Here is a 15,008-nt window from a genome sequence, read left to right on the forward strand (position 1 = left end):
GAGAAACCATCGCGGTTCTAGGGGCAACTGCTTCAATGGCAGTGTTAAAGAGTACGTTTCGCTCGTGCGCAAAAAGTGACGCGCATTAGTTTGATTCTACATACTTTCGTGTCTTTCAGTTGTCAGTGAGGGATGTTTCAGGACACAGCACTTTCACCAACACTTAATGTTCCATGCTCCCTACCAATTTCTTATGTCAGAAATTCCAGGATCCGAAATTCATATTGGTCTTTATTTATGGACCTAACTGTTGAAACAGAAGGGAGAGCAGCAACGTCCCCAGGAACCTGGTACGCCCAGACACGTGGGTTTTCTCAGTCTTCAAATAAACAACGTAGAAAATACATTACATGGTAATTTCAAATGATTTACTCAGCTCCAACATGTCTCCAATCTCAACTCTAAAAAGCCACTTCCGTGTCTGCACCAAGCTCTCATCAAGCTCTGATTGCTGAAAAATCCTCTAGTGTCAATCTCTCCTCATTCTTCCAAGATAAAATGTTACAACTGATTGATTCTCATTTCATTCCAAGCCACAGGCCCTCCACTTCACCGAACTTCTAGGATCTCAATGGGAGAGGCTACTAGTGTAAATCAGGAATTATGTCTATTTGCCCACTTATGACCTACAATCCATAAGAAATCACTTTTTTTCTCTCAAAATTTGTAATATACTATAGGCATCAACTGTACAAGAACATACATTTATATCAAACTAAAAGATGTTATAGTCACCCTCACACAGGCTTTGTGGGTTGTGGCCAAAATAATTTATTAAAAATGAAAAGTTTATTTTCCCAATGATGCTTCAAGGACAAGGGTTATCTGTGGTGTGTACAATGGTAACTTAAGGGGCTCAGTGATTTAACTTGCTCCATAAACTAGTTTCTTATACAGCTTTACTTTCCAGCCTGAACAGAGAGTCAAGGGAGCAGATACCTTTAGATTTGCTCCGTACGTGGAGAAGCTCTGAATGTTCTGTGTGGGGTGAGGAAACAGCCTAGTGTTTTTACATTAACAATGCCTTGTTCTCAACTTATAGTGTCGTAGGTTTTACCCAAGTGTTACCATTAAATACACAGAAATTGAACTTTTCATAAGGGGCAATGATATAAAATTGTTCCACAAAGTGTACTACATGAACCACTTTTCACAGTTCAAATAAAATATTTTAAATATAAATATTGTAACTCTAGCAATAACCTATCTACACAAGGTAGGAGAAATGGGATTAATGAGAACCCAGTTACATTTCCACGTATCCCGTGTTTAACCATTTAAATAGTTTTATTTTTCAAAACCTAATTGCACATAACCCATAACTGATAGGCCACTTCTCCAAAACAAAGAAACTATCAAAGAATAAAGTGATAAATTATAAGAAAGGAAAATATGTATCATTTACTACAATCATTCCCTTGCTCCAAAACTTGGCAAACATGTAAGAAAATGATATCAAGTGGATACACCTTAATTTGCAAAGCTAATTTGGAGCAGACGAAGTGAAAACATATATAACAGAATGGGCATATATTATTTTGATATTTCCATGTGAGATAAATGTGTTAGATTTTTAATTAAGAAATCAAGTGGATTGCTGTGAAATGGAAAACAATGACATTTACCACCAGGATGTTATTGCCAAACCCAAGAATTCCAAACGTTCCCTTCATTCTCATCCATTAAAAAAAAAAAAAAAAAAATGGGGGAAATCACATTACTGTTACCAGTTGTATAACCTTCGGGCTACATAAGCTTTAAGTTAATGATCCTTACAGCCATAGTTTTATTTGGTGTTCTTTCTTGGGGCTTACATTGGGTCAAGGTTGCATCTCCGTGTAGTTTTTAGGGTCAGAGTAAGGCTCCCATCATACTTGCAATTTCTTTAATAGGGGAGGAAGGTTGAAGTGCAAACACTTGTAGGAAAAACAACAAAATGATCTAAATTTACACCATAAACTAAATGACTAGTGGTTCTCTTCTTTGAGAGCAGTGTTTTTTGATAGCAACTACAGTGGAGACTGAGGCACAGAGGAAAAAGAGAACAAGGGATAAACCAAAGGTATCAATGTGACAGTTACAGGGAGGAATTCCTGTTACTTTCCAGTCAGACGTTGTTTTAAGCTTTATGACTTTGTCACGGGATGCCTTTCAATATTCTTTACTCAGTCACGTATAGAAAAAGAAACTGCATTTAAATATAGAATTAAGTCTTTATGGATATAGACGGATTTCCATTTTAAAATAAAAGCTATAAATGCTTTTAACTTCCTAAAGAAAAAGAGAAAGAGGAAGATAAACTTTTGTACATGAAACTGCTTACTCGAATAAGCTTCCCGTCTACTGAAGGGTAAAAGAAAATTCTCAGACGTGGGTGTAACCGCTATGCATGAAGGGAAAACGCCCTGGTGGAAGACTGCCTGCAATGAATTCTGTCTGCCACCCAATGGCCGGTGAAAGGAGTGGTTTCTTTTCTTTGTGGCTTACAGAAAAAAAAAAAAAAAAAAGACCCAGAGGTAGATTAAGCCATACCCGGAATTTAAAACCACCAAGACATAGGCCTCGATATAGTTTAAGATACAATCACTGTAGTAAAGGTTATATATTTTCCTTTCCGCTAACTCAAAGGTTACCCACGAACGCCTATTTGTTCTTCCTGCGTCCCCGCATCTACCTGGGTTCAGATACTGACTGGCACGGAGGACACCGAGCTGGCTCGGGATTCCCGGGTCACGCTGTTGGGCATCGAGAGGGTGCAGCAGGACACGCCCACGGTGGCCTCGGGCAACTCGTCGTCCTCCATCCACTCGTTGAGCTCCGGGCTGAAGCACTGGATGCACTTCTTGTATTTCTTCTCGCCCTCGTTCCAGCCCCCTACGAGATAGGCGCGGCCGTGCAGCGCCGAGGCGCCTGCCGTGCTCACGCCCACCAGCAGCGGCGCCGCGTAGCTCCATTGGCCAGTCGCGGGGCTGTAGCACTCCACGGTCAGCACGTCCACGCGCTCCCCGCGCGCCCCCAGCTGGCTACCCCCCATCACGTACACCCTGTCGCCCAGCGTGACCGCGCAGTGCCAGCCCCGCGGCGTGCTCAGGCCCGGCAGCTCCTGCCACGAGTCGCCGGCGGGGTCGTACGCGCACACCGAGCGCGAGTACGCGCTGCCGATGTACCCGCCGGTCACCAGCACCCGGCCGTCGGTGACCGCGCTGGCGTGGCAGCAGCGCGCCACCTCCAGGGGCGTCTTCGGCTGCCACTGATTGGTGGAGGGCACGTAGCATTCCAGCGAGGCCAGACTGCCTTCGGTATTGCGGCCGCCCACGGCGTAAAGGAGCCCGTTGAACACGCTCAGGCTGAAGTGCGTGCGCTTCTGGTTCATGCTGGCCAGGTGTATCCAGGTGTTGAAGCGGGGATCATATCTGAAAATGGCAGAGGAAGTGTGACAGCCTTGTTGGCGGCAGCTGGAGAACCCACGTGAGTCCACAAATGGAAATGTTGACACTTCCTGCAAGGAGGCTTCCCTACCAACAGAGCGCAGCCCCTCACCTTGGAGGCTGGTGTTTGTCAGCCAGTAAAAGAGCGTGACACTTGGAAAAGGCAAGGTAGGCATTGGTGACTCCTCCTCTTCCCGTTTATAAAACCCACTGTCACTTGGAGAAGTCCCTACAGAGCCCAACCTTCCAGTCCCTCTTCCTCCATATTCAAATATCCATCATGGGGAAGATTTATGCATGTAGGGGAGGCCGTGCAAACTGGGTATTTGTGGCAAGCAGAAAGGGAACACTGCCACACTGACGTCAATTCCACATATCTACAGACACCAGCCATCCCTCGCTCATTCTCACTGCTTAAGATAGGAGTTGGCTAGTTGGATTTCTCCATTTCTCTCCAATACCTTCTCATTTACACACCTGTCCTGGCCATTGCAACAGTAAAGCTAGGTTACTCAACCAAGTCTTCTATCATCTGTTTAGAATGAGATCAATGGAACTCATATCCAAAAACATCAATAGATGCCTAATTTTTGATACCTTTCTATTTTCTAGCACCTCTGCGCAGGGAAGATTTTTTAGGTTAGAGGTATATTTTTTCAGTGTTTGATATTACAGTTATTATGTCACAAGGCATTGAAATCAATACTGCAAAGCAGTGGCTAGAATACTAATAAGAGTTATCAGCAGGAGGAAAATAAGCAGTCATAGAAAACCTGTTTCAACTGTTTACATAGTTTCAAAGTATTGTAAACACAGATTCTTTCCAATAGTTTGATGTTCCTTCATTTTTGTCCCATTTAACCTCCAAATCAAAGCTGAACCACTCTTATAAAGGACAAAAATCAGTTAATTGTTTGGATTCATTTAAATGACACACAGACTTATAATGAAATAATAAAGAATGTTTTTCATGATATGCTGTATAAATTTTCAGATCTTGCTCATTAGTTGTTTGACTTTGTACTTGTACCATGATAGAAGCATGACTTTCTGACATTTCAAATATATGAAAGTTGCTTTATAAATATACAAAAATAACATGGCATTTGAGTTCCATTTTCTGAAGGCTATATTATACTTTTACTGTTTCTACATGCATCAAAAATGTAGATATTTTCTAAGGTATTCAGTCCTCAAATAAATGTTTAAAATTAATTACCTGTCACGTGTTTAACGATCTCATTGTATCTGCCAATTATAAATCTGACAGTCATCAGTGACAGTCACTTAAAATAAATTTTGTATTATTGTGATCTTTCTTACCATCTAGTGTTAAAAACTACATTTGTACCTAGTTTGTTTTCAGAAAAACAATGTATTGGGAAGGGCGCCATACTATAAATGAGAAAATGTGAATTACTACTTACTAGTGGTATAACTTCTCTGGGTATCAGATTTCTCACGTGTATAATCAGAATAACCACATCTTCCCAGCTCATTTCCTAGGCTTATTCAGAAATCTGGAGTGCACTATTTATATATGCATGTACTTTATGTAATGTGAACTGTTGTGTACATGTAATGTGGGATTATTGTTATTGATTTACTGAGCCAATGAACTAACAGAAATGACTAATTTACTTCTGTCAGGGAAACTGTCTTATATTAAACCATTTGAGTTTCTAATAAAGGATCAAATACCTGCAGAAATTGCTGACTGCGTGCTTGGCTTGATTTCTTGCATCATTCTGGTCTTCGCCACCGGCCACGTAAAGAAATCCGTCCATCACAGCCACACACTGATTAAAACTCTTGGCTGGCATTTCTGTAAGCTTGCTCCATCCATTTTCAGGGTCTCTGTACAAGATGTCTCTACTAAGGGACTTCTCAGTGAGGCCTGGACGTCCCCCAACAGTGACAAGGACTCGACAGCCCCCACGGATTCTTGTGCGCCTAGACTGCAATGTGTTTTGATGATATGGAAGTAAGTGGTAGTTCATAGCATCTACGAGAAGTTTGTGGCAGTCAGCATCTTGCATCATTCTTGGTACAGACTGAACATAGTTGACCAGGTCTTGTGCAGAGATGGTACCAAAGCGAATATTGCTCAAGAGATCTGCAGCATACCTCACTCTCTTTTGGTCAAATTCTAACCACTTCATTGCAATCTGGAATGCTACTATTTCAGAAGGCAACTGTAAGTCATCATCTATGAGAAGTTCATTAATTTGCTCAAAGGTAAGTTTCAAAAACTGATCTGATTCTGCAAATTCAAGGAAGTTATCCCGGATAAATTTTTGGGTTGCTGCTTTTGCATTTTTCAAAGAGTATGTTTCAGCAATGTTAGCAATGTACATGCAATTCTCAACACTCATCTCCCGTATCAGAAAATCACTGCACATCTTTACAAGGGTGTGGATCTGAAGATAAACAGCAGCAGAAATAATGCTTCCTATCGTGTACAAGGAGAGAGTCAGCTTTCCGGTGTAGGCATATGCGATGACAGTAGCCAGGCCTAGTGGTGAGATATCATTGAGATCCACCCTTTGGGTAGATGGGTCTTTTTTTAGGATGTTGTAAAAGTATTCACTGCATGAAGCCATCACTGACTTGTGAACATCAAAAGATTTGGTTTTGGTGCCAATGACTAAGTCGCAAAGGAAGTTCTCCTGCCTCATTCTACTTAAGCCTTCCAAGAGATTGGGGCCATAAGAAGCATCAGTTAGTTCAGAAGAAATGCAGTTAAGGCCATTGCCTCCCTCTAGGAGCCCATTCAAAGCATTTAATTTGTTTAGGGGGCTATCTTCTACGATTATGGTCATCTCATTGATATCTCCTTTGTTCTTTTTGACAGTCTTCTTTTTGGGGGCCATGTTGGCAAACACACTGTCACAGGCAAGATTTTGCTACAAAAAAAAAAAAAAAACCAAAAAGAAAAGAAAGAGAAAGAAAGAAAGAAAGAAAGAAAGAAAGAAAGAAAGAAAAGAAATAAAGAAAAGAAAGAAAGGCATGGTTTTATTTTAACTGTGCATTGGGCTTTGAAATGTTACACTGAAAACCTTCTTTTTCATAATAGTTTTTTAATAGCATAATGTAGATTAAACCTCAAAAATGGGCTTAAAGACTTACATTAAACCAGATGCACATTTTATGGATAGTTTGCTTCAGCATCAAGCACTGAAGACAATTCTAGAAAGATTTATATTATCAAATGAGACCTCTCAATACCTATACTGCCAAGTAATTTTATATAGCAGAAATGATCAAATATTCTCTGTTCTAGCTGTATAGTATTTATAGAATAGTAGTTAAACATCACTTGAAGGGCTTAGTTTATTCTCATGAAAAAAATGAATTATAACTACTCTGAAGTCTTCCTCAATAAAATACTAAAATTCAGGAATCCATGTGAAATGTATATATATATTAGAATAAATGTGGAATTTAAAAATCAGTGGGTAAGGATTTGTAATGATACATTAGTTCAATTAATTTCTAGTCACTAAAATAACTTTCAGATGGATGAAATCCCTAAGTCACACTCACACACACACACATACACATACACACACACGCAATGTGTACAAAAAGTAGAGCAAAGTAGGGTGTTTTTTTTCTTTTTCTTTTTTAATTTTAGGGTAGGAAAGGCCCTCTTAAGCATAATCCCAAATCCAGAAGTCATAGGGGAAAAGACTGAAATATCTGAATACAAAAAAAGGAAACTATAAAATAACACCAGCCATTTAAAAGGCAAGAAACTGATGTTTAAAAAATGTTTGTCACATTCTTTTTTTCAATGTTTATTTATTTATTTTTAGAGAGAGAGAGTGTGCACGCAAGTCAGGGAGAGGCAGATAGAGAGGGAGAGAGAGAATCCCAAGCAGGCTTGATCTTAAGAACTGCGAGATCATGACCTGAACCAAAACAAAAAATTGGATGCTTAACCTCTGAGCCACCCAGGCACACCCCACCTTTTTAAAAATTGTAACACTCTTGACAGATAATAAGTTAATTAACATGATACTTAAAGAACTCCAACAATTAATTAACAATAAAACAGTAATCCAATTAAAAATTATCTAAGACTATGACTAGGTAACTAGATTGTTCACAGAAAATACAAATAGTTGATCAATACATTTTTTAAAGCTAAACTAATTATAATCAGGGAACTGTCAACTGAAATACAGAAATCCTTTTTATTTATTTTTTGTGGATTCATTTTGCTTATCAGATGGTTAAAATATTTTTTAATCTTCATATATACTGGTGTGGTGCTCTCCACACACATTATTGATGGGAGTATGATTGATACAGTCTTTGCTTTGATGCTAAATCTAAATCTAGGAATGTGCCTCATAGAGTATTATCCTCATAAAGATATATTTATATGGATAGTATCCATTTTCCATTATCAATGTTATAAATATTTGAGCCAGTTTAAGCTGATATGAAGTGGCTCTGAACCTTTAAGGTGATTTAAGCTTTAGTATTAAACAGACTTGAAATATACTAAGTTTAACAAATACATGCTTAGCCCTTAAAATATCATTAATTAAACTGTTTTAGACTTTTAAAAATATTGAGCTTAGTCACCAGAAGATGTTATATTTGGACTTTTCAGTGGGTTTTATTTACACCAGGATGGTAGTAGTCACTTTTTTGTGAGATTACTGTTTTTTTTTTTTAATTTTTAAGATTGCAAAATCAGTATTTATAAATCAACAACTCACTTTGGTAGATATTATTCCAGATAATTGGATAAGCTTATACAAACTTATATTTGCATATTTTTGAGCAGTGATGTGTTGATAAACCAGCTCTCTTAAAGGTGAAAAAGTCCTTCTTTGTAAGGTATGGATTTCTTTAGTGCAAATACACTCATTGTGGCTGCTTTTAAGCTATCCACTGCTTAACAATCAGCTTGTCAAATTCCTGAAAATGTAACAGTTGGCTTTCAGAAGCCAGTACAAGTCAGCTCCAGCATACCACTATATGAGAACTTACATCAAAACATATTGATGCTGTATTATTCAGCAGTTTGTTTTTTCTCACCTACCATAAGTTATGTACTTCCTTCCGTATCAGTACACACACGCATTCACATCATTCTAATAGTTGCATAGCATCCCATACTAAAGATGTATAAAACTTATGCAATTATTCTCCTACTGTTGGGTATTTGGGTATTCAGGCATTTCATAGTTTTTTGAAGGCTGTGTGTGTGTGTGTGTGTGTGTGTCTTTTAAGTCTCACTGTTGAATTCATTCTGAAGGGTAAAACTTGGCTTTGATCCTTCTTGAAAGGCCTTCAATTTAATTACTGGAATATATGTTAAGAATTCCATAACCTTTTTATTTTGTTTGTCCTTATTCCTTTGATGTAGAAGAATCATAGCAAGTACGTGGGAAACAGAGAAGATCTATCTCTTTGCCAGGGCCTTTTGTCCTCCTCATTAAGTTCAGATTGTCATATTCATATTTATATTTGTTTACAAGATGGCAGCACATATGTCCTGCTTCATTCTTTTCTGCAAGCAATGCCAGATGCATCCTGACCTTGTGAAATAGATTTCCAAACACGCATCAGTTTAGTCTTCAAATGCCTTTGACTTAGGTGGTTAGTGTCCTCTTGATGGATTTTTCTGGGGAAATGTAAAAATTTTGTTCAGCAAGTACTTATCAGACACCTACTGCTGTCTGGGCAGCACTGTGCTGGGAGTGATGGAGTAATACAATACGTAATTTATGTTAGACAGACAAGGCATACAAATATAAAATAGCAACAAGTAACTAGGTAAACACAATAATTTTTTTAAAACATCAGTTTCTACCATCTGGAGTAGAAGCACCAATGTCTTTGGGAAAAGCCTGGTCTATTTTCTTGGAAGAGCCCCTTTGGACAATTTTTTATTCCCATAAATGTTGGGCTTATAATCACTCATTATTTTGGAGGAAATCCTGAACTTGAAGAGTAATATCAATGTTTTAGACCGAAAAGGTAAATATTCTGTTCATCTATCATTAAATGATTACAGTAGTCCCTTTTTTATCTGTGGTTTTGCTTTCCTCTCTTTCCATTACCCATGGTCAGCTGTGGTCCGGAGGCAGATGATGTCCTTCTGGACAGAAGACCAATAGTAGCCTAAATGCTACATCACAACGCCTATGTCATTCACCTCACTTCATCTCGTCACGTAAGCATTTTATCATCTCACAGCATCACAAGAAGGGTGAGTAAGGTACAGTAAGATATTTTAAGAGAGAGCACATTCACATAGCTTGGATTATAGTATGTTGTTATAGTTATTCTATTATTATTGTTGTTAATCTCTTACTGCGCCTAATTTATAAACTTTGTCCGAGGTATGTATGTATAGGAAAAAACATAGAGTGTGTGTATGTATGTGGGCTTATATATATATATATATATATATATATATATATATATATAAGCTTCAGTACTATTTGCAGTTTTAGGCATCACCGGGGGTCTTGGAAGATATCCCCTGTGGATAAGGGGTGACTACTATATTCATTGGTAGCATATAGGATATTTTAAATATCTTAAGATATTCAACAACTGATAAAACAGGGCGCCTACTAAATAGCATGGATTCACAGGCGCCTACTAAATAGCATGGATTCTGGAGCTGAGTTCCAGAGGCTTCCCTGGAGCACTCTGTGTAAGGCATCAGTTGCTGGATAACAGTGGGGCCCAGGGGCTTCTTGGAGAAGGCTGGAGGGGTGGGAGGGAATCAGGGGGAGGTCAGGGCAGCAAATATCCGGAAATACAGAAGGATCAACTCCGTACGGAAGGATCTCACTATTTTAACACATGGTATACCGTACTGAATCATTCTTGTCTCAGAGACAGGGTATAATCATGAGGTTTCTGAAGAAAACAGAAAATCTAGCTACAACAAAGCAGCAATATTATGGGGCTCTGGAGACAAAGGGCCAGCAGGGAATTCCAAAGGAAAGGGTGACCAGTGGACCCTGGGAGCAATAATATATGATTGCCAGTTTTAAATCTTCCTTTTCTACATTGTTACTCTCCTATATCACACTTAATTGAAGAATCTCAAGTATCCTTAATAAAGTCTGATAAATTGCTGACTAGCTCCCTTTCTGCCTGTAGGAGTATCATCTGGTATTGTCGTGAACACCTCAGCCTCTACAGAAGGACTGCTTCAGTTTAACAAGCAGCTCTAGGGGTTAGGGTGGGAAGCTGTGGATTGGGGGGGGGGGGGAGAAGCAGGGGAAACTATCAAGTGACTGTAGGGAGTATAAAAAGCAGGATGTGGGGTGCCTGGGGGGCTCAGATCGTTAAGCCTCCAGTTCTTGATTTCTGCTCAGGTCATGATCTCACAGCTCCTGAGTTCAAGCCCTGCATTGGGCTCTGTGCCAACAGTGCGGACAGAGCCTGCATGGTATTCTCTGTCTCCCTCTCTCTCTCTGCCCCTCCTCTGCTTGTGCTCTCTCAGAGACTCAAAATAAATAAATAAACTTAAAAAAAAAAATAAAGGCAGGGTGATTTTGTAGAGGAGTCAAGAGTTGGAAAAAAGAAATAGCATAGGATGAGTTCCCCTACCCTTGCAAAGTTTTGGGGTGGTTTTTTTTGTGGGTTGTTTTGTTTTGTTGGTGGCTTTTTGCCTAAGAGCAGATTGCAACTGGCACTTCACGGGGCAGCTACACCTCCAACAGAAAGTATCACTGCATTGAAGAACCAGAGGACAGTTTGTGGCAATCACATCCACTGCAAAGTGAGCTGGGAATTCTGGGAAAAAGAGATCCTCAAAGGGGAACTCAGTGGAAATTTAGATCTCAGGAAGGAATGAAAAGTATCAGAAATGATAAATATATGGATGCATATAAAAGACCTTTTTTCCCTCTAAACTTCTTTAAAATTCATACAACTCTTCAAAGCAAAATTGATAAATTGTCTTGCAGGGTTTCTAATATTTCTAGATGTAGCACATACAACAATTACAGCATAAAGGGTGGGGTGATGGTAAGTGAATCTATATGGTTGCAAGGTTACTACATTTTATGTGGAATGGTAAATATTAACTTCTGTAGCCTGTGAGAATTTAACTTTGCATATTGTAATCTCTAGAGTAGTGCTGTCCAATAGAAATGTAACATGAGTCACACATGCAATTAAAGAATTTCCAGTAGTGACATTAAAATGTTAAAAAGAAACAAGTGAAATTAATTTTAATAATATAGTTTATTCAACTATATACATGCAAAATATTATCATTTCACTATGTAATTGGTATAAAATTATTAATGTGATATTTTACATTCTTCATTCATCCAAGTCTTCAAAATGCAAGGTGTATTTTATACTTACAGTGCAGCTCATTTTGGACTAGCTACACTTAAAGTGTTTAATAGTCACATGTGACTGATGACCATGGTATTGGACAGCAAAGCCCTAGAATAACCACTTACAGAATGCAGAGTACAGGGCGCCTGGGTGGCTCAGTTGGTTAAGTGTCCGACTTTCGCTTATGATCTCACAGTTTGTGAGTTTGAGCCCTGCATTGGGCTCCCTGCTGTCAACATGAAGCCCACTTCAGATCCCCTGTACCCCCCTTTCTCTGCCCCTCCCCTGTTTGTACTCTCTCTCTCTCTCTCTCAAAAATAAATAAAAACATTAAAAAAAAGAATGCCGGGGCGCCTGGGTGGCGCAGTCGGTTAAGCGTCCGACTTCAGCCAGGTCACGATCTCGCGGTCCGTGAGTTCGAGCCCCGCGTCAGGCTCTGGGCTGATGGCTCGGAGCCTGGAGCCTGTTTCCGATTCTGTGTCTCCCTCTCTCTCTGCCCCTCCCCCGTTCATGCTCTGTCTCTCTCTGTCCCAAAAATAAATAAAAAACGTTGAAAAAAAAATTAAAAAAAAAAAAAAAGAATGCCAAGTATAGCTGAAAGACCAATAGATTAAATGGAATTCAAAAGAAGGCAGGGAAGTTGGAGCAGAGAGACAAAAATTAGAGGGGACAAAACCCCCGCTAAGTAATTTAATGGTAAACCTAAATCCAATTATATTACTAATTATATTAAATGTCAGTGGGTAGAACATTATAGTTAACAGGCACAGATTCTCAGAACGGATAAGAAAAGCAAGAGTAAGACCCAGATATATGCTGTCTACATGAGACTCACTATAAAGACACAGACAGGTAAAAAATAAATGGGTACAAAAAGATTTACTATAGGAATAGTAGACATAAGAAGACTGGAGTGGATATGTTAATATCAGGTGAAATACATTTCAATAAAAAAACAATTACCATTGGTAAAGAGGGAATTTCATAATGATAAGAAGGTCAAATCATCATGAGAATATAACAAATATAAACATATATGTGCAAATAACAGACTTTCTTGTTACTTATTTTTTTTAAATTTTTTTTAACGTTTATTTATTTTTGAGACAGAGAGAGACAGAGCATGAACGGGGGAGGGTCAGAGAGAGAGGGAGACACAGAATCCGAAGCAGGCTCCAGGCTCTGAGCTGTCAGCACAGAGCCCGACGCGGGGCTCGAACTCACGGACTGTGAGATCATGACCTAAGCCGAAGTCGGAGGCTTAACCGACTGAGCCACCCAGGCGCCCCAATAACAGACTTTCAAAGTTACGTGAAGCAAAACAAGTGACAGAATTAAAAGGAGAAATGGGCAATTCCTCAATTATACTTGAAAATATTAATAACTCTCAGACACTAACAGAACTACTAGGCAAAGAAATCAGTAAAGGTATAGATTACCTGAACAACATTATTAATCACCTTGATTTAACTGATATTTCTATGACATTACACCCAACAACTGCAGAATACAAATTCTCCTCAGGTGCACATGGTAGTCTCACCAAGACAGATCAGACCCTATGCTGGACCACAAAACATGTCTCAGTAAATTTAAAGGCACTGAAGCCATACGGAGTACATTCTCTGATCATACTGGAATTAAATTTAGAAATTAGTAACAATAATCTAGAAAAACCACCATTATTTGGAAATTAAACAGTATACTTCTAAATAATCCATGTGTCAAAGAAGAAGTCACAAGAGAAATTAGATAATATTTCAAACTAAATGATAATGAAATGTGATATAAATACAGCTCTGCTACTAATCCAAAGTAAGACTCACCATAGATTACCTAACCTCTTAGAGTCTCCACTGACTTGTCTTTAAAGTGAAGATAATAATAGTGCCTGCCTGCAAGGTTGCAAATGAAAACGTAATGAGAAATTAATGCCTATACAGCACTCAGCCGAGTATCTAGCAAAAAGTGAGCATTCAAAAAATTTCAATCATTTTCATAAAAATCAACAACATTGTGTTGTGGGTCTTTGGGAATAGGAAAGTAACTTGTTTAAGCCTTGAGGTGAAGCGAATCAGAGAAAGATGCCACATTATGGAAAAGCAATCATGAGGAGCAGGGGACAAGCATACACAGGGACCCAGAATGAGAAATGGCAAACAGCAACCTGGAAGCAGGGGGGTGTTTCTAGAAACTATGAACATTTCTAAGAATTTTTGAAAATCCTAGGGAGAGAAATGGAATTTGTGCAATTATGCAGTATGAGGAGCAGATTATTTTTATTTTGATATGAATGATAAAGGTAACCCTAGAAATTTAGAAGACTTGGGACATTTGGTTATTGGTTATGTAGCAACACAAAATTACATGAAACAGATTGAACCTGTAAGACTGGGCCTAAGGATTCAAATACAAGGGCTATTTTGGTGAAGTGGTGTTGGGATGGGAGGGTTTGCAGATAATAGGTTTTGCTGGTCCTGGTACAAAACAAAGGGTTTTTAAGAGAAGTGGGTCGGGGGGTGGGAGCAGAGAAGATCACTTAGTAGTAGAGGAAATGCCTCATGCTGAAGCAGGGAGGCATGACTCAGCATGGTACATGCAGACTCAGATGGCTGTCATGAGGGATAGGTGGGCAGGCATATTAGGCCAAAACATAAAGGTTGTTGGATTCTGGGAAGGGTCTGAACTCAATAAATTAGTATGTGATCAAGAAGGATTAAGAAATCTCCAGAAAGGGAGAAGAAGATGACCTGAGGCCCTAGTGAAATCACTAAAAGTTCTTCCAGGCCTCCATCTCTTATCTCCTGTTGCCACTTTTAATTTCCTTTATATATAGATATAGATATAGATATAGATATAGATATAGATATAGATATAGATATAGATGATATAGATATAGATATAGATATATACATATCTATCTTTCTATCTACCTAGATATATATGTACATGTATATGTACAGTTGACTCTTGAACTGAACTTCCACACAGGTTTTTTCAATAAATACATTGGAGGTTTTTTTGGAGATTTGCAATAACTGAAAACACTTGCAGACAAACCATATAATCTAGAAATAGTGAAAAAATTAAGAAAAAGTCTGGTACGTCATGAATGCATAAAATGTATGTAGATACTAGTCTATTTTATCATCTGCTACCATAAGATACACACAAACCTATTATAAACAATTTAAAATTTATGAAAACGTACACATACAAACACAGACCATGTGTGGCACCATTTGT

The 15,008-nt window shown here is 38.7% G+C and overlaps 1 protein-coding gene across 6 annotated transcripts in view; it reads right to left on the reverse strand.

Annotated features, from left to right (window-relative positions):
* The window catches only part of KLHL31 (kelch like family member 31), a 196,247-nt gene that overhangs the window by 102,121 nt on the left and 79,118 nt on the right, over positions 1 to 15,008 (reverse strand). For all 6 annotated transcript variants that reach the window (XM_042986581.1, XM_042986578.1, XM_042986576.1 and 3 more), the window contains exons 4-5: positions 5,130 to 6,334; positions 2,675 to 3,413 (exon numbers count right to left, since the gene is read on the reverse strand). In XM_042986581.1, coding sequence (XP_042842515.1) covers positions 2,681 to 3,413; positions 5,130 to 6,301 — 1,905 coding nt within the window. In that variant the 5' untranslated portion in view covers positions 6,302 to 6,334 and the 3' untranslated portion in view covers positions 2,675 to 2,680. The remainder of the gene's footprint in view (positions 1 to 2,674; positions 3,414 to 5,129; positions 6,335 to 15,008) is intronic.

This window comes from Panthera tigris, chromosome B2 (assembly GCF_018350195.1).
Source record: "Panthera tigris isolate Pti1 chromosome B2, P.tigris_Pti1_mat1.1, whole genome shotgun sequence".
In the NCBI taxonomy this organism is placed as follows: Eukaryota; Metazoa; Chordata; class Mammalia; order Carnivora; family Felidae; genus Panthera; species Panthera tigris.